The sequence below is a fragment of the Molothrus aeneus genome, chromosome 3 (assembly GCF_037042795.1).
Source record: "Molothrus aeneus isolate 106 chromosome 3, BPBGC_Maene_1.0, whole genome shotgun sequence".
NCBI classification, from domain to species: domain Eukaryota; kingdom Metazoa; phylum Chordata; class Aves; order Passeriformes; family Icteridae; genus Molothrus; species Molothrus aeneus.
This window is the reverse complement of record NC_089648.1, coordinates 19254956-19281742: the sequence shown is the minus strand read 5'-3', so window position 1 is coordinate 19281742 and position 26787 is coordinate 19254956. Positions and strand designations below refer to the sequence as shown.

The window sequence follows — 26787 nt, the reverse complement described above, 5'->3', positions numbered from 1 at the left end:
CAAATCTGATCCATTAACAGTGTTTACCAAGCCAGACATGTATGTTCTTAAATAATAAATTCAATAGAACATAGAAATACATGATCCCTGTTAATTACTGGAGTACAAACTTTATAGGAAAAGATTAATGCATTATAGAACATTTTCTACTGTTCAAATAGAAAAATTTTGCCTTCATTTTTTTACCTGCAACTCACCCTACCCCTTAAAGGCAGCGTATTTTTGAGTGAGTAAATACCACATGCAATTAGTCAATCACTGAAACCTGTAACTTCTGTCAGTGACCTGAACTACCATTCTTTACCTACAAACCCAGACCAATCATCTCCTTCTTACTTCTAAACAGGAAAAAAACACTAAAATCAAAGAGAAAAAAGAGTGTAAAACTAAGCAAAGTATGAAAGTATGCAAACTTTACCTCAGAAAACTGGTTTTGTGCATGGAATGATACTTTATCATAGTCACACATTGCTTATTTTTATCTATATAGCATTTTTATTCACATGTTAAATATTTACTTTTTTATTCAGTTGACTTGTGACATCTATTTGGAATAATCAATTAAGTTATATAGGAAAATGCAGAGAAGAAAAAAAGAGAAGAGCCCACAAGATTTACAATACAGTGTTGCTATTCTGTAAGTAGGATAAACATAATATGAGTACTATATCCATGTGAAGGCACAATAGAAATATTTTATCTCTATACAGGGGCCTGATTTATTACTATGAGAAGGCAGAACTGAAAAATGGGAAAAGGACTAATTCATTAAGCCTCCTAATACAGGGTACATTACTATACTTCCCAATATATTTACATTTTACTTTTCCTGGTAGGTACATCTTTTGACCTCAAATGCACCATCAGAATTTAAAGCCCAAATGACACCCTTTAGTGATTTTACATGAATCTGTTCCCTTCAGAGAGATAAAACATTATAAGGCTTGATATAAATGGGATTCCACTGTGAGAAGACACCAAGTATTTTCTGAGTGCAGAGAATGCTGCCAGAATGAGTATAATTTTCCCCATGTGCATGTATGTCACAGGACAGACCACACGGTTCTGTTCTCCTGCAATGGAAGCTGACTGGGATGTGACTTGCCCAGCAGCACTGATGCCTTGTCAAAGCTGACCTAGAACACAGGCTAGGCAGAGTTAAAGAATAAAGTAGGCATTTATTAGAAGGCCTCAATGGATAGATCTTGGCCAGCATAAGAGCCCAGCCAGGGCTACACCCCAGACAGACCCGAAATGGTTGACCTGTCCTGAGGTCTCACACTTTTATAAGCTCTGGTCCATAAGTATATTGGAGTTAATTGTCCAATTATAGCTTTAGGTTATGAAGTCTCATCCTTGTTTTTCTCTCTTTTTAATGCTCTTGGGCCTGAAATTTGGATCAGTTGACCTTGGTCCCAAGCTAGAAAAGGAATTGTTTTGTCTACCTAGTCTGTGAAGAGAGCTCACTCTCCTTTAATATGAAGCTCAGAACTACACACTAAAGCAGTAAAGAATCTGAGAAATATAAAAGCTAAAACCTAAGGCATCAGTGTCAGAAAGGATCCCTACTAGTCCATGACATTTTTCCATAAAATGCTCACTTGATTCAGATTCTTGATACTTTACTGCTCTTTAGTGACAGAGACTCCTTGACTCTGATCTACTGTCTCTACAATTTTTACCTTATTCCAAATTTGTGTGTCAGAAGTTGTGATATATGTTAGTCCTTCATATAGTAAGTGCAAGAGCCAACTGGAAACCATCACATCAAGCTTGTTTTATTACAAGGGGACATATTCATGCTTTATATGAACTGTAGGAACTATGCCAACTGATGCAATTTTTGATCTCAACAGTTGACTGATTATCAAACTGATTAATGAGGAATTCTATTCTTATTTACAAATGACAGATGGTAGTTTAAACTTATATTGGCAAACAGCCTTTGCAGTTTTTGTTTTTTTAACAGTCTCTTTATAACCTGTTCACTTTCACACAGAAAACATGTAAGTCAGAAAAGACAGCATTACTTCTTTCCAAATTCCAGTATTTTTAATGGATTAGGAAAATAGAATAAATTAATAAAGAGTTTCTTAACATCCAAAAATATGCAGCTGAGGACTTCTACTTTTTGGCTTTTTAAACCATGATAAATGAATGAAGAAGCACTCTCATCCCCAAGTTCTGGGTTTTTTTTCCCCTGCAACAGAAGAAATGGCCAAAGAAAAACTTTCATTCACATATGAGGCTCCTCACCAATGGAATTCCATAGATGATTTAGGAATATTGACTATTTTGACTCAGGATTTGCAAAATCTCAAATCCTTTTTATTTCTGCAGTCAATGAAATCTATGCCATTAAATTCTATGGTGAAGCTAGAAAATACAACAGAGATCAGAAGTAGATGTAGAAAAGATCCTCCAAACACCTGCTCTTTCCTTACAGGGGAAAAAAGCTACATGTATTGGCACATGCATTAGCACAGAACATAGAAAAATTCTGAATGTACTCAGAAAACTCCATCACTCAGGAAATTGAATAGCCATGAGCACTGTTTCAAGGTAAATCTTATTTAATGTTTCCCTAATTAGAATCAATAGAACCCAATTTTCATTCCTGTGCCTTTGTTACACACAAACTATCAGTCAGGGTCCAGAAAATCTCCCAGGCTACTTCCACACAAAACCAATTCAACTGTTTCAAGTCTGGACACTTATGCCAGGATTTGAAAATTAAGTTTTAAAAATGTTTATGACAAAATTATTTATAGTTGGACAAGCTAAGAAAAATGGAGGGAGGCACTCAGATAATGAGTAATGATTTATGAGGAGGTTAGTTTATCTCAGACAACTGGAGCTTACAGAAATTGGTGCAGTTATAGCCTTATAGGTAATGTAATAATGCACACGTTGCAATAATCTTGGGTTTACACAGAGATTCTTGTATTTCAGTACAACTGCATTAACCTCTGCTCATATCTTAAGGGCTTGGGGCTTTTGGGTTGGATTGGTTTTTTTGTCTGTTTGGTCTTGGCTTTTTTTGGTATGTTAGGCTATCAACATTTCTACTCAATGACAATATCAAGTAAATGAAAAACTGACAATCTGTGCACCCAGGAAAACTAAACCTCTAATGAAATTAAGCATTAGAGTTTATTAAATTTTATTGTATTATCAGAAAGTTTTTATTATAATGTGCAAAATCTGCTTAGCACAGCCCTAGATTGTATTTACAGAACAGTGGGACAGCTTATGGAGGCTGAGTAGAAGATGCCAGATTGGACAATTGAAGGAATATAATCAGCATAATGTTTTTTGGAAAGGCAAAAGGAAACTATGCCATATGTTCACTTAAGCCTTAATTTTATGTAAAACTGGCTGTTTTTTCTTTGACACAGCTAAAATGCCCTTTCACTTACAGTTCAAAGACTGTTTATTTGCTCTCCAGATCCCCATATGCTCAAACGTATTGTACACAGCACTGTCCCCTACTGGGGAACACCATCAGAAACAGATTCCATTTTCCATCCAGCCAGGTATTTTCGAGGGGCTAATACCTGACATGTGTGTTGTCAGAGGCTTAGAGGCAGAGGCAAATGGGAGACAAGAAGGAATTTGCCCTCCTTATTTCACTGGCTTATTTATCCATGTTAGGAGCAAATTAACCTCCTCAGCAGGAGCAACTGGATGTGCGTATTCCCATTTGAATTTGGAAGAGTTTACAACACCTGATACAGAGCCTGTGTGTCTTTGCAGGGTAATACATCAGCCTCTTGCACTACAGCTATAATGCTATTAAATTTACTTCATGGAATTAGTACAGTCACTGCTTGAGTTTATATAAGCTGCAAAGCAAAACCCCTAACTATTTTTAGTTAATCGCAAAGAGGATGGAACTTGTATTTTAGCAGTGAGATGATCATCTCTTTCTCTCTTAATTTCAGCCTGGAGAGATACAATCAAGGACATTATTAAAACATAACAAAACAAAGCAAAAAAAAAAAAAAAAATCCATGAGAGTACTAGAGCCCAAACTACCACTTTCTGCTTTGTTATTAGTGTGGCATATTGCTGTTTTAATCTAATGCTAGGTAGTGTATTAATCTATAGGTATAAATTAATGAGGCTCTTAATGTATTTTCATTGGGAGGTTGAGCAGTCAAACTCATTTAGTTAGTGAAAACTACAAAAATCACTTTCTTGTGAAATCTGAAAGTAGAAGCTTCAATGAGCTAATGATCACAGTATGAACCATTTTATGTACCACTGAAAATAAAGATAACCTGTAAATGTAAAATTTGCACTGCATAAACCATGCTTTTATACACTTCCACCTGTAAAAACACTCTTTGTTCAACTCCACTTGAGAAAGATGAGCATATTTAAAACAAAACCTGTTAGCAGCCAAATCAATATAGTCTTCATGGTAATATTTTCTGACCAAACCCTTGTTCAACCCAGAAGGAGCTTAGCAAACAGGGCTAGGAGTCAATAGCCTGTACTGAGAGAGAAATGCTGTGCATGTGGTGTACTCACATGGCTTTTTTGCTGGCTGAACTAGCTGAGGGTTCAGGTATGGGCTGTTCTCTGCATCTATTCTGCGCTTGTACTTCTGGCGACCCCCACGTACTCGGTCTAGGCGCACACCTATGTTTGGAAACACAAGCAAACATGTAATTAAATACATTATGAGCATGCCTTTCAGGTAGCAATCTTCTATTTCCTGCCTTCCAATATTTATATTAAAAGCATGTTTATTTCAAAAGATTAATTTTAGAAAGTATGGGAAATCAGCATTACAAGTATTTGCAAGCAGTTTAGAGTTCCACACATGCAAGACTAAGTATACAACATAATTTCCTGTTCATTTAAAACCATTCATTCATTTTTACATATTATTAAAAACAGCTAGCAAGTTTAGTTTCCATTTGAAAGAGCCTAATCTTAAGTCATCTTTGCCAGAAGCAGAATTTCAAGGCTCTAATAAACACCATGGATATAGAAGCATAACATTATGAGCAGAGAAGTACAGAGAATTTGAACTTTAGAAACAATGAGCCCTGCATACAGTCTAGATAGTCAAAACCAAATTAAGATGGATTAACATGGCCAGAGGATACAAAGTAAGTGTCCCTAGAAAAATAAGAATATACATGTGGCTTAATGACTGAAATTGTTCATGAGGATTTGAAAGAAATTGTACAGTTGTGCATTCAGATGTCATCAATGATGAATTAACATTTGTGTTCTACCTCTATACTGTTCATTCCTTCAATACAGCGTTCTGCTGCCTGGTTTGTATGGATATATAGAAATTTACTGTCCTGAAACAAGCTATAGCTGCTTTCATAGACAAAATGAAACAAGGTGAAAGGGCGCAAAGACAGTAGGTCTTACAAAACAAGGAAATATTTTTATTTCTTTCTGAGTCACCGAGGCAGATTTCAGGACAGCCCAGAGGAATGTGACAAAAACCAAGCAGTAACATAACACGGAAGTTGAAGAACTTGGCACACATGCAGGACAACAGGACAAGTAATACCAAGTGCAAAATCTGTCCATGATGACACGGATTTAACGACACAAGAATGGAAGGACACATTAAGTACCAATGGCTCCTGTGAGCGATGTAATAAAGTGCAACTCACATTCTCACTTTTCTTTTCATTGTCTATTTTAGCTCTCCTCCCTCTATGTCTACTTTCTATTGCTATTATTCTGGCCCACTCTTCTATGTCCCATCCCTCTGATCTCTCCCTTCCACACAAAATACCACAAGAACTGGCTTCTGGACAGCAAGGGAAGCTACCACCAAGGAAATTACAGTTCAGGTGCACAGCAAGAAGAACACAGCACAGAGTTTGTGCTGCGTCTGAACCTACACAGGTAGTACAGACTAGTACCCAGAAAACATCTGTCAATTCTCTTTCCTTCTCAGAAACCAAAAAGGATTGACTGGGTTTTGTAAAGGAAAACTGTTTTGCCAACTAGCCAGAAATCAAAGGCCAACTATTCCAACTATTGTTGAGGTCGTATTGCCTTTTTTTTCCCTTATATTTCCTGGGTTACTTACACAGAAAGGAGATGCTTGCTTTAAGGACACAAGAAACACCTGCAACTATAATTCAGTGAGTTGTATCCAACAGTGGTCAATAGCTTTTGCTCATCAGGAAAGCAGGTAATGATCACCCCTACTTAACAGTGAAATTTCACCTGGCTTACTGCAGAAGACTGTGTATGTCAGTCCATCAAACCCAAGAAGTACATTTCTCATTGAGTGTGTCCAGTTGCATTTATGGGGATCACAAGATTTAAACAGTAACACAAATGAACCACGTACCCCAAGAGGTCAGTGCATAACTATGAATGAAATCTTATTTATGGTAGTTAACTATGTAACTTGTGACTGATTTGTGATCTATGCTGTTTGATAAAATTTTTGCTAATTCAATCAACAGAGTATAGTTATTTCTGGTTTTATTTTTCAAAGTTATACTTAGAAATGCACGAACTACAAGACCACCACTTTAAAAACTCGTAGCTCAAACCTTTCAGAACTAATGATAACTCAGTGTTCTTCACACTTGAATTGGGAGTCTGAGCTACAGCTGAAGCAAATGACATCCATGACAATACATTGCCCTAAAAACAAACAGCAGAAGACCAAGGTTTGATAGTTGAATATCCAGAAATAGGCAGAGGATTAGAACAAGCCACATGCAATATTGGTGGGATTATGAAAAAGACTGCCCAGCATTTGAAGAAAAATAGATAGAAAATGATTTCTGCATAATTCAGATGCCATCCTTCTTTCTGCTTGGGAACAGATTTCATAGTGATAAAAGATGGATAGCATCAGACATAAGTACGTTTAATCAAAAAGTAATGGAACTGAAGCTTAAATTAAAATAATATAAATCTACCAAGATGAACAATTTTTTTTACCTCCTTTGCATTAGATGAGATACACACTCAAGCCATTCACATACTCAATGGAAGGAAATACAGAAAAATGTCACTATAGCAAAATTTTAATTAGATCCATGCCTTCACCTAATATACATTGCTTTATCTGTAAATAAAGCTTTCTTTTAAAAAACCCTAACTTCTAGATAACTGGAGGGCAATTGTATTGCACAATTTAAAATTACCTAAGTCTATAATGGAACTAATTCAAATTTTAATGTGAAAATAGTTTTGATAATGTAACACCAATAAATTAGAGCTTTATAACCCATCCATTAAAATTGATAGAGTTTATCATCATTTTGGCTCCTAATATTTCCTTTATCTGTAAGATATCCTATATCTATATTTTTCTGTATCTCTAAGAAAGTAGATACTTTGGATTTAATTTCTGATAATCTAACACACCCTACGTGGTATTTTACTTCCCAAGGGTCTTTATAGAAGCAAACACAGTGCAAGACACTGCTTAACAAGCTATACCCATCTGATATTCCACAAAAACTTTGGAGTTTAGCAGGTAGCAAACTGAAATCCAGAGGTTCCAAAGTATATCCGTGCATATTTCTCTGTAACTCCTATAACTTGTATGAGAGAATTTATTACATGAAGTTTTATTTATCAAGACAGTAGCAACTGATGCCTCCTTTGTTAGAATAACAAAGGGAAGAAATGAAAGTAATTTTGTCCACAAAGATCCTCATTTGGGGCAGGAGAAGCTTTACATCAGTCACAGATATAACTGTTGGAATTCCACACAGTCTGTATTCAGACTATTAAGGAGGATATTGTGATATCTGGAGAAATTAAGTAGACCTCTGCTTCAGCTCTGCTGTGCATTGTGGCTTCACAAAATCTTCAACATCTCAGTTCACTCACCCAATCAGTCCTCAACCATGAAGTAAAAAGAAAGACACCCACTCCACCCATAAAAAATCATGTAATATCTCCCAATGAACTGTACTATATGTATTACAATTACAGTTCTTCAGGGTCAAAACATTCATGTCACTGAACACAGCTCCACCACAGACAAGACAATGTGATTCTTCACATTTCCTAATGCTCATTTGAAAAGCCTTCAACAGAGAAACAACACCAAGAGCCCTAATGGGAAAAATAGGGATGACCACAGGGTAGAAACAGGAAGAACAGGCTTGCCACCAGTTAAGAGAGCAGTTACTTTCAATGTTAAAGTGTAACAAGTTCACTTTATATCTCAGGACAAGCACAACTCATGAACTCATTAGTTCAGGAGTGATGGGTGGTCAGAGATTTAGACATGACTTACAAATCTCAGAAGCTGAGGGTTGGGCTGTAGAGCTATAATATAGGGAGAGATGGAAACTGTGTAACTCAGTGCAATAGCTACTTTTTAAAACAAAGAAATTACATGTCCTGATACAACATAAGAAATTCACCTATTCTTCAGGGAATAAATGCTTTTATATAGTCACTATATAAGCTTCTAAAAAAAAGTCTGCCTCCTGGTTCCTTAAATAATCTTTGCATGATTTCTATCAAATGCTACACAACACACAACAAAATCACATTGGGCACTTACTCTACACTAAACGTGTCTACACAGCCTTGCACAGAAACAACTGAAGGCCAGAGCAGATGTGCCACATGAGCTACACACCAGGTTACTAAATCTAAACAACACAGGTAAACCTGAACTTATTTTCTTTGCATTTCCTCATCTGTTTCTACCTTGCCAAAAAATGTAAATTATTATTCCTATTCTGTGGTTCTTTCCTCATACTGCCTTGAAGACCTCATGCAGGACAGACACCCACTGTGATGATGCTACATAACCAAAAGGATTGCCCATACCTCGGTATATTACTGACTTTGCAATTCAGGTCCTCACTATGAAAATACTATATAACCATGTCATCTCATTTCCCACAGAGATCCAAGCCATATTAAAAGCATATTATTTACTCCTTTTATCATTCACCACTATTTACTCCTCTATCATCCATCTCTATTTTCCTTCTCCATCTCCTCCTCCTCACCTTGGCTACAAGCAGCCAGTGTTCATTTGTTCACCTGACCCACAAACATTCTTGTCCTTTCCACAGAGCTCTATACCCACAAGTTACATTGGAAGGCATTAGCCCAATCCTTCAAATCAAGCCCTACCAACACCAGGTTTGCCTGTAAGAAATTGTTCACTCCCTTTAATTGCAGAGCTTTTTGTTTGAGGAAAAAAAATACTTAATTAGTAAACAATAGGTTTGAAATCAGACTGAAATGTGCCATTTTTACTTCCCTCAGGAATTTCACATTCTGCTCCCTTCCTGTTTCCCCTACATAACAGTCTCATGGCAGGCTGGTATGTTCTACATCAACACCACCCTGGCAAACTCCACCTCTAACACAGCATTCGATATGTATGAAAAATATTCCTATCTCATTTTTTGACATATGTAACTGGCTAACAATCCATTTTCTACAGATGTCTGCAAGATTCCCAGCATTGTCTTCAACAGTGAGACAGGTAAAAATGAATACCCACGTAACTGCATCTTACCAAGCTCTAGAGGAACATCGGTAGCAGAGGTAAAAACCCCCAGATTAACAGCAAAACTGGAAAGCACAAATATAATTTTAATGGCAGGTTCCAGTGTGGTTCTCCTTTGGGACAATGCCTTAATAGAGTGTTCCAGTTCACTTGAGCTTACTGTGATTATTTCTAAGATCGCTGAATAAACTTCAGTGAATATTATAAACTCCATTTTGCTTTTATTTACATAAGGCAGAAATACTAGTTGATTTTTCCACCATAAACAGAGACAGAATGTATTGAGATTTAAGAATGCACAATCATCTAGATACTCTTTAGACACTTCAGCAACCTCTATAATTTGGGGTTAGAGTCCAGTGCATAAACCCTGCAGTCTGAGAGATTTGCAGTGGAAAAAATACTTTAAACCATGAAAGACGTCTCTCAATACAGTAGAAACATGCAGAAAAGTAACACAGCTGAAGAAATAAGATAATATCAGCTATCATTTTTTCTGGATCTGCACACTTATGTGCTGAATTACGAAGATGCCAAAGAGCTTCTACAATCACTTTACAAGTATTTGGATAATACCTTATGCAGGTAAAAATTCAGCTAGAGATGTAAAGTGTGTGTCATCAAAGAAGATAGAAGCTATGACTCACATTAAAGTTTTCCTGATCTATGGCTGAATTAACAATTACCAGGGGAAGGCTTCAGTGTTTTGACTTCCTATAGCCATCTCCACAATTAAACACATTATTTAGAGTAGCATAGGAAGTCTAAAACTCATCCTCCTACTTTACATTCAGCTAGTACCAAAAAGTATTTGGTACCAAAAAGTATTTGTTAATGTGGGATAAAATTGGCTATTCTCAAGACGTGCCTGTAAAACAATTAGTTCATTAACTGACCCATATAATTGACTGAAAAGCAAAACAATGTTTATTACTTTAATATTTAACTTCATCTATGACTAGAAGTTGTTTAATTTATCTGTTCCTCTGCAACGATTTGTAAAAAACAGTTTATTATTAAAAAACCCCAAATAATCAGGCTAATTAAAATATTTAGTGAATTGTTTCAGGTTGAAAAAAAAAAGAGAATAATACTGCTTTTGCAAAACAAATGCTTCAAACTAATATTTCAGATTTTGCTTATGTTTAATACTAAACAAAGTTTCAAGGCAACCAAATGTAAGCAGTATTTTGGAAATTTCATTTTTGTCCTGGGAGGAGGGGATGAGATAGGCTGGATTTTTGCAAAGGAACTGATAAACACATCTCTTAGGCTAAAGCCCAATGGTTTGTTTTTTTCAGTTTGACAAAAGAACTGATAAATGCACTACTTACACAGCTCAGTACTCAACCTCTCTTGAAAGGAACATTAACTTTGCATGAACAAAGTTAATGAACAAACTTTGCATTAATCATCTACACGCTGAAATTTTGTGCACTGCCATTTATGCACTAAACCACAAAAGAACGTTAATAAAATCCCCTTCGTTTTCCCATGTAAATGAGACTTTGTGTAAATAAATTCTATTATTTCTCAGCCCAAGTGATTTCCCTTGAAGAATGGTCCATAAACAAAGATGTTCACATGAAGAAAATGTGACATAAAATGTTTAAGAATCCTATTGTTCCTTTACATTTTAAAATGGCTCCATATGTATCCTAATCTATGACAGTCACAAATACAAATTAGGTCACATGCAACAGGTGACAAGTTTTAATTGAATGTCTTCTGTCTGCAATTCTGACAAAAGGTGAATGGAAATAAATGAGTCTGGCAAGACAGCCCTGAGCCTTACAATACCCAATACCTCATTATTTTTAAACAGCTATCTATAAACTGATGCTGACAAGCCTTGAACCTTTTATTTCTGTTCAAGAAGAGGTGAATGTGCAGAAAGAAAGAAGCAAATAAAAAAAGAGAAAAACATGACAGCTACACTGTTGCATTAAACATGCAACACCCATTATCCAATGATTAGCTCTCAAATATTACAAAAGAATATCTCTTACACTTCACTTAAGAACTTAGAAAAAAAAAATCTGTCTCTCTTTTGGAAGAGATACACTCTGTGCACTTCATTACTAGTGCCTAAATTGATCTTTTCCAAGTTTTGTACTACCAGATTTTCAGTATAATTATGCTAGACTCAGGATGATTTTTAAAAGAGACTGAAATTAGGCTAGTAAACACAGGTTATACAGCTTCCACTTCTTTTCCTTTCCATTTCCAAAGTGAGGAAGAGCCTGCGTTGCAGCAAAATGTGCATATTTGTAAACTGCAAAGGAAAAGGAATGCAGAACTTTGGCTGAATATACATAAAGCCCTGGTGTTTCTGAAATGAAGCAGTTACCATTACATAATACTTCTCTCCCCATCACCTGGATTACTAATATACTAATTACTAGGAAGCAGTGTAAAATACTGCAACAGCTTTTATGAATAACACAGAAAATACTGTTGCTAATTGGACCATTAAATTTCATGTCAATGTGCTTATATATCATAACCATACTATATGAGAGTATATGCCTTATTTTTTAAATTATGCATACAATGTCCTGGGACAAGGTATAAGAATAAATAAAGGCAATCTATCACTAACTAAATACCACAGTTCTAACCTTAATTTATTTAAATATAATTACAGAAGATGCTATCTTGTTTCAGAGTTCAAATTACAACCAATTTAATGAAGTGGAGCTTGCTGGGCTGTAAAGTCATTACTGCATCAATACACTTGCAACCATTACTTTAAAGGTGACAAGCCCAGCCTGGGAAAGGCAGCTTGGCTGGTGATCCAAGGAGAGGGCACAGAACATCAGGAGACAGAAAGGTCAAAAAGTAAGTTTGAGTAAGGCCATGCCAACGCCTGAAGGTCAAAAGCAGGCCTTTATTCTAGATCACATCACTAGAGCTTATAAAGAATTCAGGAGCTATACTGGTGACAACTCTAATAGAAAAGAAGTCTAACTGAAGTTCTGGACCATTTGCTGGCAACTCTCAAGACAGAAGGGAAGATTGAAATGAAATGCATTACAATAATTGGACTGTGAAGTACCAGCAGCATGAACCAGATCTCAATACCCTTTTCAGATAAAAAATGTGCAGTTTCACAAAATTTCAGTTAGTGACTCAAGAGTATGTGGGATTCTGGAATTAATCTGTGATCCAGAAATCACAAGAAAGTTCTTAATAGCATGAGCTGAAACAGTTATACAAAATAATATCAGTTCTACTGGGACCAGGAAATATTCCACTTAGAATTTGGGTTTCTACCTACAGGAAGTGATTTCATTCTGCTGGAACAGAATCAGAGAAAACTAAAGGATGGCTCATCACACTAGAGCTTTAAAACAGATGTAAAATTCACTGAAATATTAAGTTTTTTACCCTAACAAATATGATCCCTAACTCTGGGGTTATTTTCTGTATTATTAGACTTTTTTTTTTCCTTCCTAGGAACAAAATCTTTCTTGTCTTCCTCAAGGAGCAGCCATTCTGTGATGACCTGTACAGGAGTAAGACAAGCAGAATTTACTTTCCAAATTGCACTCATCTGGTAAATTAACTGAGACTTACCTTTCCAGTTCAGATGGCTTTTATAATGCCACTTGAGCCTAAATTGGCCTCAGTGCAAATATGTATTTTTCTCACAGAATTCTGGATTTCTCCGAGGCTTATTCATGAAAGCATCATTCTGACATTGTCTTTTCTCTTAGTACACCCATTACAACCCTATCTCCTCAATCTCTCTCATATTTCTGTATTAAGTAATTATGAGCTGTATGTTTTGGTGAAACTGTGCAATTCTCCCCTACTTTTTCTTCATTCTTCTAAAGAGTAATGTATGTGGAACTGCATCCATTTCAGACTTGATCCTTCAAGCTTCCTCAAAAGGTACAGCAGAATTCTGAACTTCTCTCTGTCTTCTTTCTGCATGCTATTTTATGGCTCCACAGGATCTGGAGCAGGGGGCACACTGGGAGAACAGCCCAAGAACCTTACAACATGTCTCAGCTTCTGTCTGCAGCTAGCAGATTTTTAGGAGTATTCATCATATCTTATCATGATTTATAAGTGTAAGTTTTAAAGTATATATCAATTTGACTTATATGGAAGACTGCAATGGAAATGTAAAATATCTTAAGTAATTTAATGAGTACATACACCAGTCTGATGCTAAAAAGGGGGTACTTTAAACCTATGCACACACTTTATATGAAAATATGGGTTTGACTTGGAAAATGTGGCAGATATTCTCACTTGTTGGCTTTCTGCAGCCATAATATGAGCATTTTGCCTTCTGCATTGTTATTCTGTTTGCACATGTTTTTCAAGACTAGATAGGAGTTACACAGCAGGGTTTCATTTGGACTCCCAGAGTAATCTTCCAGTACAACTACAAGATAATTCTAACTCAAGATAAAGATTTTATATTACTAGCTTCACATGTCTTTGGCAAATGATAGGGCTTTTCTGTACTTCGCACTTCCTGTCCATGTACTACAACTTTGTTTCTTACAATTCTGGCTGCTACAAGAGTGAAGTTCAACAGTGGCTTATATGGGTACATAGTTCAGATGGGCATATCTGAAATTCCTGGTTTCTACTTCCTTTCTGATTTGTCTGAGCAGCTGCTTATTTTTAAAAGTACAGTGTTTGTCTGTTATTTAGGTAGGGGAAAAAACCAATGATCTGGGTTAATATGTTTGGACTGGAAGGCACTGACATAGCACATCACAGCACCTTCTTGTTCAGTGTTCCTTCTGCCTGAAAATCTTCACATGGAACAAAAAATTTAAGGTTTTTTTGTTTCATTATTTGCAGTGTGTTAAAGTAATGACTGTTCAGCAATAAAAACTTCAAAATGTAGTGGCTAGAGGGGCATCAAATTGAGACACTGCAGAGTAAAATAAAGAAAATGACGTAAAATGTCAATGTGGTGGAATTGTTTCCTATTAGTATTGTAGCATTGCTTTTAAAGATGGAAACAAAAATGGAGATATGTCTTCTGCATATATTATGGTTTCTGTAGATGGCACATTAAAGCATTCCAAATGGCCTTGCCAGGAAGGGATTTTACAAATGGCCTTTAGTGGAGGACCATGATCCCATCCACAGTACAAAGATGTGCCCCAACATGTTCCAGAGTATGGAAGCTATGCCTTTTCCTTTCTTTGTATATAACATTTCCCCTGCTCTTCCATGAATACTACTATCAAAGAATTGTGCATACATGAGAATCTGAAAGTGAAACGGAGCAGAAAACCACCAAAATTAATTTATCAAGTTCTGATGCTAAGGTTAAGCGAGGAGAAAAACCGGGAATAAATTTTTTAATTTATTAAATTTTACAAGAGAAGGCTCCAGTCCTTCAACTGAATTACATGAGTAGGTATATAAAATATATAAAAATATCAGATGTGGGGGAACATGGCAAGATTAAAAGATGCATAGTATTTTGTTCATCTTCTAATGTTCACTTTTTTCCCTTAACACAAAAGGGACTGAGATATTACTGTATATACATATATACAAAAATATTAAGATAATAACTGGTGTTATCAGCTAAAGTGTGAAAAGAACACAAGAATAATTATTTTGCAATTCCTATAACAAGGGTATATATTTGTGTTTCTTCTTCATAAAGCAATGGAAAAGAAAACGACACACGGGGAGTTAACAGGTACAAGGTTCTCTGGCCATAAATGAGAAAAAAAAATCATCTAACTCTTCATGTAGAATTTTAAGTATTCTCCCAAACATGCTTAGCCCTTCATTCATGCCCTGAGTGTGAGTGATTTATACCTCAGCTCACACACCCTGCCAGCCTCACAACCTGACATTCTGCCTGACACCCTGGAGTGACAGGTTACCCTGCTTCTGGCCTCTGAGCCTTGTTCAGGTACTACTTGAGCAATTAATGGAGGGTTTATTAGTGGCACCACTTCACTGATACCACTGCTGGAAGCTTTCAATGCAGAAGCATACTGGTTAACCAGCATATTGACAGCTCTTTCGTGGTTAGCAACAGGAATGGATCAGAGCCTATGCAGAAAATCCCAGCTGAAAAACAGAACTGCAAATGTGCTCAGCATTCCCCAGACTTTTTGACTGCCTCTAATCTTACAAACAATTAATAGTACGAGGTAAATTGATTTCACTTCAATAAAACACAATAAATTTTTAAACAATTAGACAATATAGTCTTATTATAAAGTGCCCCTGCTCTAAAACAGAAACAGTGACAATTTTCTTCTAATCTCATAGGTAACACTGGGCCTTTGGGAAATGGGTTAATAAATTCTAGTTTTCTAAACCAGGCAGACTGATTTACTGTAAACTTCCCCCATTACACTTATAGTAGATGTCTATCAAATTGCTTATGAGAACAAATTTATGGAAAATATCCAAGAGTAATGCTTTGTTCTTATTAAAATACATGAATATGTATGTAATTTTAGCCAGCCTAAATGAACAAAACAAAAAGAAAGAGAAAAAAGGTCAAAAATTTTTGTCACAAGAATTATTCTTTTATACAAAAAGAATACAAATAGAATAAAATTCTTTTATACAAAAATATTCTTTTATACAAAAAACAATTTGTCCCTGTTAAAAATGCCTTTATATAAAAGAAGCTTGTCTAAGGAGAATATTTTTCTTTAAATTGTAATGGCAACTGCTATGAAGAAAACCCATACAGTGTACAAGGGTATGTTAATACAAGTAATTGGGCGACATAATTACATGAGTATTATTTAAAAGAGGAAATAAAGCATAAAATTTCCTCATAAATTATTTTTACATAGAATTTTAACAGATGCAGAATTGAAAAAAAAAATTAAAATAGTTCTAAGTCAGTAATTCCTGACAAGTACAGGCTATTTAAATTGAAACATACCTACCCTTCTTCTGAATGCAGATGTCAATGGGAATATTCACCACAAGCAATGCTAAACACACACATATTTTGTTTTCCTAGGAGCCATGAAAAGAATATTTACCAAACAGGAGACCAAGGCCTTCTCACTCAATGCATTGCAAATCTATTACAGCTCTACTGAAGCCTGCACATTTCTTCAGAGCTACTTCTAAGGGTGACAAGAGCAAAGAGTTTTGTTGACTTTGTATTTTTTACCAAATGCTGTGTTCCTTTCAAAGTTTTCTGCTTTATGTCCCAAAGTTCTCTTCCTTCCATTAAAACACATACATTGAACTCATTCACTCTTTTAAACATATCACTATACATTCCTAGAGAATGTGACACCCAATTTAAAAGACACTAAGAGTCAAGAGCAGAATTTGCTGAGTAAAAAGGTGACGGGTTATGTATAAAATAACTTAATGAAACAAGGCCAGAAACCTAGAGGAGTATTTCAAGATATTTATAACTAGCACCCTCAAAATGAACAAAGGTAGATAATACTCTTCCTAGGACAGGTTTTGAGCAACTTGACCAGGAAGTGTGTTTACAATTCGTACAATTCAGTCCCTGGGTTCTGGGAATTGCTTATGAAAACAATGTCATTGTTGTCACTCTGTGATCAGGAAGACAGACACAGGTTTAAAGGAAAAGGAGATGACAAGATCCATGATGGCCTACAGTAAGTACACTTTTCTTTCTCCAGCAGGAACTCTTCAGAGAATGATCACTAAACGCTGTGTGTGCTTTGCACAGCACAGTGTAACTCAAATCAATGACATTGCATTGCTTAATGGCTAATACAAGCTAAGAGTCAAAATTTCTTACTCTCTTATCCTGCCCTACATGGGAAATCCATGAATATAAATACATAATAAGTGAAGGTCTGGAGAGCTGTTAGCAAATAAAATCTCTATGTGGTTCAGTTTTCCACCTTTAGATTCTGCCCATAACTGCATCTCCACATTACTCAGGATCCAAAATTGTACCTATGACTGTAATTTAAACAAAACAAACCTGTTTCTTCCTTTCTTCTTTCCCTCTTCTTGACCTTAGAACCTTTACTTTGGATCAGAACCTCCTTCTGCAATGTGTTCATTTGTTCCAAAAAGTATTTTGATCCTGAGGTCAAATTTGGATCAATTTTCAGATATTCAAGTTTTTTCCCTACTAATTTTAATCTGCACTAGATATATTCAGAAGAATGGTACAAAAACATGCAGATAAATCTGAACAAGAAACCACATTTCTCTGTGCATTACTCTAAAGTGACATAACAGGAATAAGATCTTGCCTGTATTTTCAAAGGGAACTCATTCAAATGTTCCTCCTTGAAGCCTTAACTTAGTTAAACCTGGAGAAAAGAAAGGAAGTGACCACTGAAGAAAATACCTCTAATTATATTTAAATGCAGCAAAATGGTGCATCACTTATAGGAAATATCACTGCGTTTTCTGGGAATATTGTTTATTGGAGAAAATCAAAACACATGGCACCGAGGATGGATCCTATGAGGAAGGCCTTTGGGATGGGACCTTCTTAAATCAGTGATCACAATGGTCTTAACAAATCTGATATTTTCTGACACTGTTTCTTGGGGTTTTACATGTTTCCCATTTGCTGACATGCGAGATTTATGTGAAAATAGTACACCTTGGCACTGCTCAGGAGCATTTGTTTCTTGAATTGAGGCAGGTTTTAGAAACTGTAACACAATTCATTTTTTACTGCCTTTTCCCTATTTTATAGAGTTAAGTTATTTTCTACTTGTCATGCCATTGTGTCAGAGATGGTGTGGTGTGGTGGATTGATACCTCTTTATTATTCTCTCCAGCCTGTGGCTTTCCTTTTAGATTGCGCTGCGATCTTCTTTTCAGCTATCCACAAAGAGTGGAAGTGTAATAAACATCTCTACTTTGTGCCCAGTTTTTGTGGGGACTACTGCTCTCTCAGTGACGATATTTACATATTTCTTGAAAATAGGTGAACTTGCAGTTAGAGCAATAGGAAACTTGGCCATATATCCTAAATCCATCAACCCAGCAGAATTTCAGTTTTAACCGGACTTTTAAATTAAGGAGAGAATGCACTGCAAAATTTATATTGACAATCTATTTACATTCAGAGTAAATTTTTTGTATAACTTCCAAAGATGAACAAAGACAACTAATTCCCCATTTAAAAAAAATCCTAAACCTCAAAATAAATTCAGAGCCAGAATTCTGTGATTTTGATTGGCATCTTCCCTACATCTGAAACAGTGTAGCCCATTATTTATTCAAAATAATTTCCACAAAACAGCATCAAAATAAGTTTTAAATCCTCTGCATGGGTTTTTTCATTTTCAAACCAATCTAATTAAAAGATGAGGAAATTCTCCTTATAGTTACATAAATATGTAGACAGAGTAAAAAAGCTTTTCATAGGCTTGTTTTTATTTGTCCCAATCTATCAATTCTGTTCTGAGGAATGGATTTTCATCTTTGTGCTAAACATGAAAAAATGCTCCCTACAATTTAAATTTCTTAAACCATGTTGTACATTGTACCACTAAGGTATCCAAACCTCATCAAAACTCCACACAGTTGGCAAATGCCACAGTGAACTAAACAGAGTGGGATTTCAAGTGCTGGATACTTAACAGCCGGAGAAGCTCTTTAATCTTGTTTAAGAAAGAGAGGGCATAATTTATCTGGAGACAATCCTCCTTGGCAGCATGTGCATAAGAAAGGGAGGCTCAACGTGCTGAGCTTTAAAAGGGAATTGAAAATAAAAGTTTCTACCATGAACATAGTTCACAACAGTAACAAATAAACAAACAAGCAGGTTAACTGTTATGCACGTGAGGTCTGAAGCATCAGTGGAGAATTTTGCCTGTGCTGGCAGTTTCATGAACCAAAGCTACTCACAGTGAGAGAGATTTACCTGCTCATCTCAGACTATTGCTGCTGAACTGGGCCATAATCAAACACTTTCTAGATACTTCTCACATGTCATGAATCCTGAAATGGAGGGTGATTCACAAAAGGACAATGGCAAAATTGGTTAATGCATATTATTTGATTTTAAGAAGTGTAAAACTTCTTAAGTGTAAAATCAGTTTGGAAATGAAGACAGAAAATGTATCTTATTACATGCAACTGCAACACAGTCAATCCTGCCAATGGCAAAGATCAATGGCTAGACTAGTAATTCCTCCACTGAGAATAGCTAGGGCGAGACAAAGAATTCCTTCATGTCCTTTTGATTCATCAATAGATACCATGAAAAAAAAAAGTGGGTTATTTAGTGCTAGTTTCAACTTACATTATTAATGTGAGGAAGCAGACTAAATACTGATTAGCAACAAAGTAAGCACAGTGAAGGATCAAAACTATTGTAAAGGTGCAAGAACCCAATATAAAAAGGCAGTTGGATTGTGGATATGTTCTCCCTCCCATTTTAGTTTTGATGTACAACTGTTGAAAACTTTAAAATTTTAATTTGGAGGTAGGACCAATAAATATGGATGCTTTTTTTCCACTCAAATATGAGAACTTGACACAATCCAGGAAAAAATTGGTAAGTCTGTCATTCAAGGAAAGGTTTTCCATCACACTTTATTCTTTATTATGGAACAGTTTACCTGAGGACACACTTAGAGATCAGTGCCATGTTCCACTGCTCAAAGATCTGTTATTAGGATCTGGCAATTTTACACAGTTTTCTTGATCAACAAATGCCTGCAGTCCTTACTCAGAGAAAACTGCAACTCCAACTCCCATGCCACTAAAAGCCCCATTGCAGACTTTTTCCAGCATAATATCCAGCATACCCACCCAATTAATGCAAGCAGTATTAGTGCCATTTATCTTTCTTTTCCTTGTTTTTTACTCAGTTACTTCTCCATCAAAATGCACTGTGTTTTATTGTTAATTGTGATTAAAAAAAAAGAAATTAGCCAAATCAATTACAGTCCTCGGTCAATCTGTATGGTTGAGCCACAACTTTTACTGGTTTAATTAAATGAAGAAATGGGTCTATTGTTAAAAGGTATTAAAGAAGACAATTCTAAACTTCAAGTAAAGGGGTTTTTTGCTTTTACTGGGAAACAGAGATACCCATAAAAGCAATACAGGTCTTTATTTGAATTTCACAGCAGCAGTGAAATTTATCAGAGTCACAGAATCAAGTACTTATTCCTTTTTTTCTTTTAGCTAACATTCCACTGATTCTAATGGGTTTAGGCTGTGAAAATGCTACCTACAAAATGTCACCATGGCTTTAATCCTGGGTTAGCAAGAGGACACAATCTTTAATGAAGAAGAAAATCTAACAAATGAACAAGAAAAATTCTGAAGTAAAAACAACAACAAGCCAAATAGGCTGTCAATGACTGGAGGAAGATTACTGGATTTAAACTTTATTATCAGTATAGAGCTGAACTTGCATATTATCTGTCTCATATAAAATATTGTCCTAAAATACGTGAATTTCAACACAGAAATATTTGTTGTAAATGGGATTTGACATATGTGTGAAATTGGATAAGGGGCTTTTCAATCAAAATCTGTCTCCTAGCAAACTCTACAGCAGAGGGTTGCCCCAACAGGGAATGCTGACTAATTATGAAAGTACATAATGGCTCATCTTTACTTTTCCTTTTTCTGACTCGCTCTTTTTTGTGACCAGCAGAGGCTGCAGATTGCACAGACAGTATTCTGTTTACATAGTCCCCTTTTTCACTCCAAACATCCCTAGGCCACAGGGATCACCAAAGAAGCTAGTCTAAGAACACCATCGAACATTATTACTCTTCTGGCTTTCCCTAAATGCTCTAGGTAGCCACCACTTTATCCCGTGTACACTACGCTCCGTTACTGCCCAACCTAATAAAGACTTCTGTCACAGCGATAGCTTTTCATCTTCAGAGCTCTTTTCTCCTCTCCTGATAAGGCTGCCAACTCTACTCTCTGTAAATGAGCTCATGTGAACACTTTATTTTCGGCTTGTGGAAACAAAAAGGGCCAGTGCTCAGCTTCAGAGCTTGAGGGGGCGGTTTGCTATCTTCAAAGCATGACCAAGGCGTTTGAAAGGGATTAAAATTAAATTGGTAAGCTTAGCTTGAAATGAGGAACTTGAAGCAGGACTATTGCACTCACAAACACTGCTTTTTCTTTAAAAACTTCAGAAGCCCCTTAAAAATGGTCACTTTAACTCATTTTTATTTGTGTACTATTAAACCTCTGGCAACTGCTTCGATAAGACTGCTAGCCAGAACCCCACGTTATCATCAGTAGGCACATAGAGCCAAGCATCTCCCTTTCAGGACAGATGGTTATCCCAACCCAGTGCACTCAGTTCAGAAACATGTGAATCACAGCTTCAGCTTCCTTATCCAAACAGCAAATAAATTAAAACTTTCTTTGCAATCAGTGGCATATGTTTGCATCTGTGCACAGAATGACTTGGGCCAAACCTGAATTGACATGTTTCATTCAGTGACATCCTAACTATTTTGTGAATGTCCAATTCCTGGCACTGCTTGATGCACAATAAAGAGACATGAAAGAAAAACAAATTTTAACAAATACTTCCTCTGTTGTTGGATTTAATAGATGAAATTAATTTCAACAGATAGCTACTACTATGTAGTGGATACAAAAATCTGTTATATTTTTTAAAGCTTATGCAAAATATATCCTTAGGAAAAAAGCGATTAACTGTCCATCTCTTAAAATGCTGTGCTTCTGTATCAGGTGTAGCTGGCCAGGTGGAGAACCAAGTAAGCAATGGCTCAGGGCACAGGTATTCCTTCCATCTAACATCTGGCTCAAAATCCATTCGATCAAAAATTATTTGCTGGTCTTATATTCCTAGTGTGTCCACATCAGGAATGTACTGAAGAAGCACAACATCTTGTTTAGCTCAAGATGAAGACCCAACTAATATAGTGTCTGCAGCTAAAACTTATCAGAAAAGGAAGATATGTGGGAGCAAGGAGAGATCATTTTGCAAAAATTCTTGAAGAGTTTTAGATATGGAGATTTCCCTCAGGGTGCTCTCTGAATGGTGTAATTCTTTCAGACAATTTCCAATGTTTACCCTGGTGGTAACCTTATTACCACTGCTATTACTGTTTCCAGATTCACGTTCAGAGGGTCAACACTGCCATTCACTGCTGTCCCTCCTAAGTTTGGGGCAGTTTTAGATAGCAAGTTTCTCATTGTTAAAGAGAGGTAATGGCACAGTTTGAAAACAGAGTCAATACCAAAGCAGAGGGAAGCAAAGCAGCCTTTCCCGACTGGAATGACTTCCAAGGTAAGTAAGCATGTAATGAAATTGCCTCTTTTAACACCATCCTAAGATAAATACTAAAGGTTATCCAGAAACTGCAAATGATCATTGGAGGGCAGAATATTCAAAATAAAAGTGATTCTCTGTTATTATATTTCTAAATAAGAAATGCAGTGTAACTTTCCCTTTAAGAAACTTCTTGATGAAAGAAAGGATTAGAAATGGCTGTGTCCAAAGATACCACCAAACAATACAAGAAAATACAAAGCTGTCTGGGACTGAACACCAAAGAAAACAAACAGAAAGCTGGACTACATAATAGAAGAAAAAAAGGGGAGTTGGGAAATGGTCTGATTTGGCTTCACAGACTCCGCTTCTGAAATCACAGGCAGTAGCAAAGCCACCTGTCAGAAGCTGCCTCCAAGCAAGCTGCAGAGCACTGTTTAGTACCCATGGCATCCCTCCATGCTCAGCCTGACCAGAGGGTCCTGCTCTACACACCAGCCCTGTGACACTGCCTGCCAGCTTCCTGCCCATCCCAGCTTCATGCTCCCTCGTGCCTTCCCCACCACAAGCTATTTTATATTCATGAGTACCAAATGCAGCAAAGTCCTGCAGAAGTCACAGCCTTGGTTACTGTGCTGGGACATTTTTATGCCAGCCTTACTCACTTATGAGTTTGAGTGTCTGACATGGCTCATAACAGACTTTGGACATTTTGCAGAATTGTGAGATAAGCAGCCAGTATTATAACCAAACCAAGAAGCAACACTACAAGTCATGCAGAAACAACAAACGTATTCTCAACATGAACATCTCAAAACCTAACTTAAAACTGGAATGACTTTAGGAAGTTCTGTCAATATATCCTAGAGAAATAGCCTCTGCATCCCAAAATACACGACATATTGAAAACAAGACAATTAAGCCTGAAGGTGCTTTTGCATGATGGATTTAAAAGCAAGTTCTTGGCACAGCATAGGCATGATCTTGCTTCTGTAACTTACAGCAGTTTATTGACTTTGAAGGTAAGAACTAAGTTACTGAGATTTAGCCAGCCCCCTCCATACTCTTGCAGCATCTACATAATACTACCATAAACCTACTATTCTTAATAATAAATTATATTCTTATGAACTGGGGCCTCTGGCCTCCCTGGCTGAAGCCACTAATCTGTTCTTATTAGCAGGTAGGGTATACAATGAAGGCTAGATACAAAACCCATTAGTAGTAACTAATTGCAATTGACTAATTGATGCTAAGTGACTGATCTTAATCATGTGTAGGGACTTCAGGACCTTCTCTTATTCCAGAAGAGAGGTACTTCCTTCCTGTAGCTCAAAACCAGTTAGCACTGCCCAAGAATATTTATAGCACACAAATGCTCTCTTACCTTAACATGCTATACTCTGTTCACTTGAAGTTGTTACATCACTGTGATTCATTACATCACAATGATGTAACCTAAAATGAAATGGTAAATCAGCATTTGTTCTGCTCAGTCTTAAAATAACTGTCTTTCAAATACTATCTTAGACATTTAGAAGCCTGCAGTTATCCTCTCTGTAGTCAACTTTGTTAGCAGAGGGGATATACAAACTCAACTTCTCTTTCTTCCAGGATTCAGATTTGTTTGCTGGTGTTTGTCCCATTTTAAAGGGAAAGGAAAAGTGAACTCATACATTTACATTTTTAAAAGAAGACTATTTACATTTTTAAAAGAAGACTATTTCAAGCTTAAACCAAGTTAGATTATTATTACTGTCTCTCTTATCAGGGAAAGGAACGTCACAAAAGTAAAATAACAGCATTCCAGAATAATTTTCACTTCCATGTGACTTTCTGCTCTACTGCAGAAACTTTTCCACCCTTCTCTATTTGAGAAGTTTCTTTTTGATGCAGCATGTACTACTTTTTCCCTCTGCAGCATTTAATATCCTGTTGAACAGGGCAGTTAAAAAACACCTACAAGGGAACACCTTGTTGACTAAGGCACATACAGATTTTATCACTCATCACCAGCAGTAAGAGACTTTGCAATGGTCCTTAACGAGCACATAGGCATTAAGGAAAAGACCTAAACAGACTTGTAATATTCCATCAAAAAATTTTGACCTAGGACCACTAAGTGCTTAGTGTTATGATAGCTCTTAAGCAAAGACTGGAGCACTTGAAGGGAAGAAGTTCTTTCCTATCAGAACAGAGGAGGCAGCCCTATCTTCTAAGGGAGAAAAAAAACCCAAACCAACAAACTATGGTTTTAACTAGAAGATTAGCAGAAAGTAGATGGCACTAGGAAACAATGCAAAACAAATGTTGTAGTTACCTGAAGTAAGCTGGAATGGTAACTCTAGGATGTTGCCTGTCTAGTCCAATCCCTTGTTCTTTGGTTTGTGTTTATAAGAGATTTTGCTGGCTATCTTAATCACTTTGTATCATGCAGCAAACTCCAGAGAATAAGCAAACAGAACCCTCTCAAAGCCAGGAGCTGAATTTGGGTCAGACTGAAAAAAATGTTTTAGTGGCCTGTACTCCCTGTCTACCAAAGCTTGCTTTCTACCTGGATGGCTGTTACTCTGCTGAACTACTGATAATAATGTTTCTCTGTCTCAAAAATCAAGAGGGCTTGGAATAGTAAATACTAAGATTTAGAAAGAACACAATGTTCTGTAAAAAAAGAACATTTTTTTAAAATCACCATCTATACCCTGGCTCTGTAGGATTTTAATTCATATATATATATAGGTTATTTACTCTGTAATGCATACTTTAATGATGATAGTTCTGAAATCTTCCTCATATGCCTAGTTTCCTTTAAAAAATTACTGCACTAAGCTAGAAAAAAAACCCTTTCTGTTTTTCATCGCTCAACTGCTATAGTTCTCAAAGTCTTCCATATTTTCAGCTATTATCCCTTTCGAGCAAAGAGCCCACTTAATAACATTCACTCTAACAACCTCATTTATTTTCCAGAAAATTAACTCAGTTTCAACCCTGATTAATGATTTCATCTAAATGAATCAAATTAAAAATTGAAAATTATATTTCAAAAGCCAAAGAAAAAAAAATTGACCATTTCCAGTTAACAAATGATCCTTTCAAATATTAAAAGATGACCATGAAGAGTGCGTGATAGTAATGAAATCTTACTGGGGCCTACTGCTTATCTGGAGTTCAGGAAGGGGGAGAAATGGAAAAAAAAAAATCTTTCTGCATTGTTAACGCTGAAGTCTCTTGGGATACCAAACTGACTTCCACTTAGTCTTTGCATGTAATCAGTACACCAAAATAATATGAGAATTTCAATGTTAATTAAACTGGTAGGGTTGGAGATGCACCAATACTGAAGAGGGATTAGGAAAGCACACAGTTACCAATAACCACATCTGTTAACAAATCTTAATCTATGAAACAGCAATTTAACCTTCCTCAAACTGCTAATACCTAGGTAGAGGTTCTCTACTAGGGAAGAGAAAGATCTTGGGACTTCTTTTTAAAAAGAATTTTTAAAAATCAGCTGAATTACCTGAAGAAACATCAGCTATTCAGATCCTATATGCTGTCTTTTAACAGAGGAGAGATCCAATCTATTTGGCCCTTGATCTGCTTACCAAAGGAAACACAACATTTTATTTCTCCTTCTTTCTTGTATCCCCTACAATTAACTTTGCTCTCACAAAAGCCTATTTTAAAGATTGTGATTATTCCTTGTATTTTTCAGGTTGTGGTATTTATCAACTAGTAAAGAGTATTCACCACTTATACTGATAAATGAGTAACATTAACTTTTAATTACAAATTTACTGATGTCATATGCAATCTTCAATGAAAAATTGCAACACATAACATTCATCCTGGAGCTGGGCCAAAGAATGGAGACTGACACTATTCCACTTCACCATGACAAGGAAGACACTGGAAAACCTTCTGCTTCCCAGGCTGACTTTAATGGAGGTCTGGCACTCGCACTGAGGTTGTTTCACAGTCACCTTTGTAACTGTATGGAGCAACCAGACAGAAGGGAGTGGTAGAGCAACAAGGGGGCTTTTTGTGGATCAAGCCTCAGTATCTGTGTGACACAGATGTCGCTTGG

General features: G+C 36.3%; 1 protein-coding gene across 9 annotated transcripts in view; it reads right to left on the bottom strand.

Annotated features, from left to right (window-relative positions):
* Window positions 1-26787, bottom strand: part of ESRRG (estrogen related receptor gamma) — a 371220-nt gene that overhangs the window by 48236 nt on the left and 296197 nt on the right. For all 9 annotated transcript variants that reach the window (XM_066546421.1, XM_066546417.1, XM_066546420.1 and 6 more), the window contains one exon: window positions 4537-4647. In XM_066546421.1, coding sequence (XP_066402518.1) covers window positions 4537-4647 — 111 coding nt within the window. The remainder of the gene's footprint in view (window positions 1-4536; window positions 4648-26787) is intronic.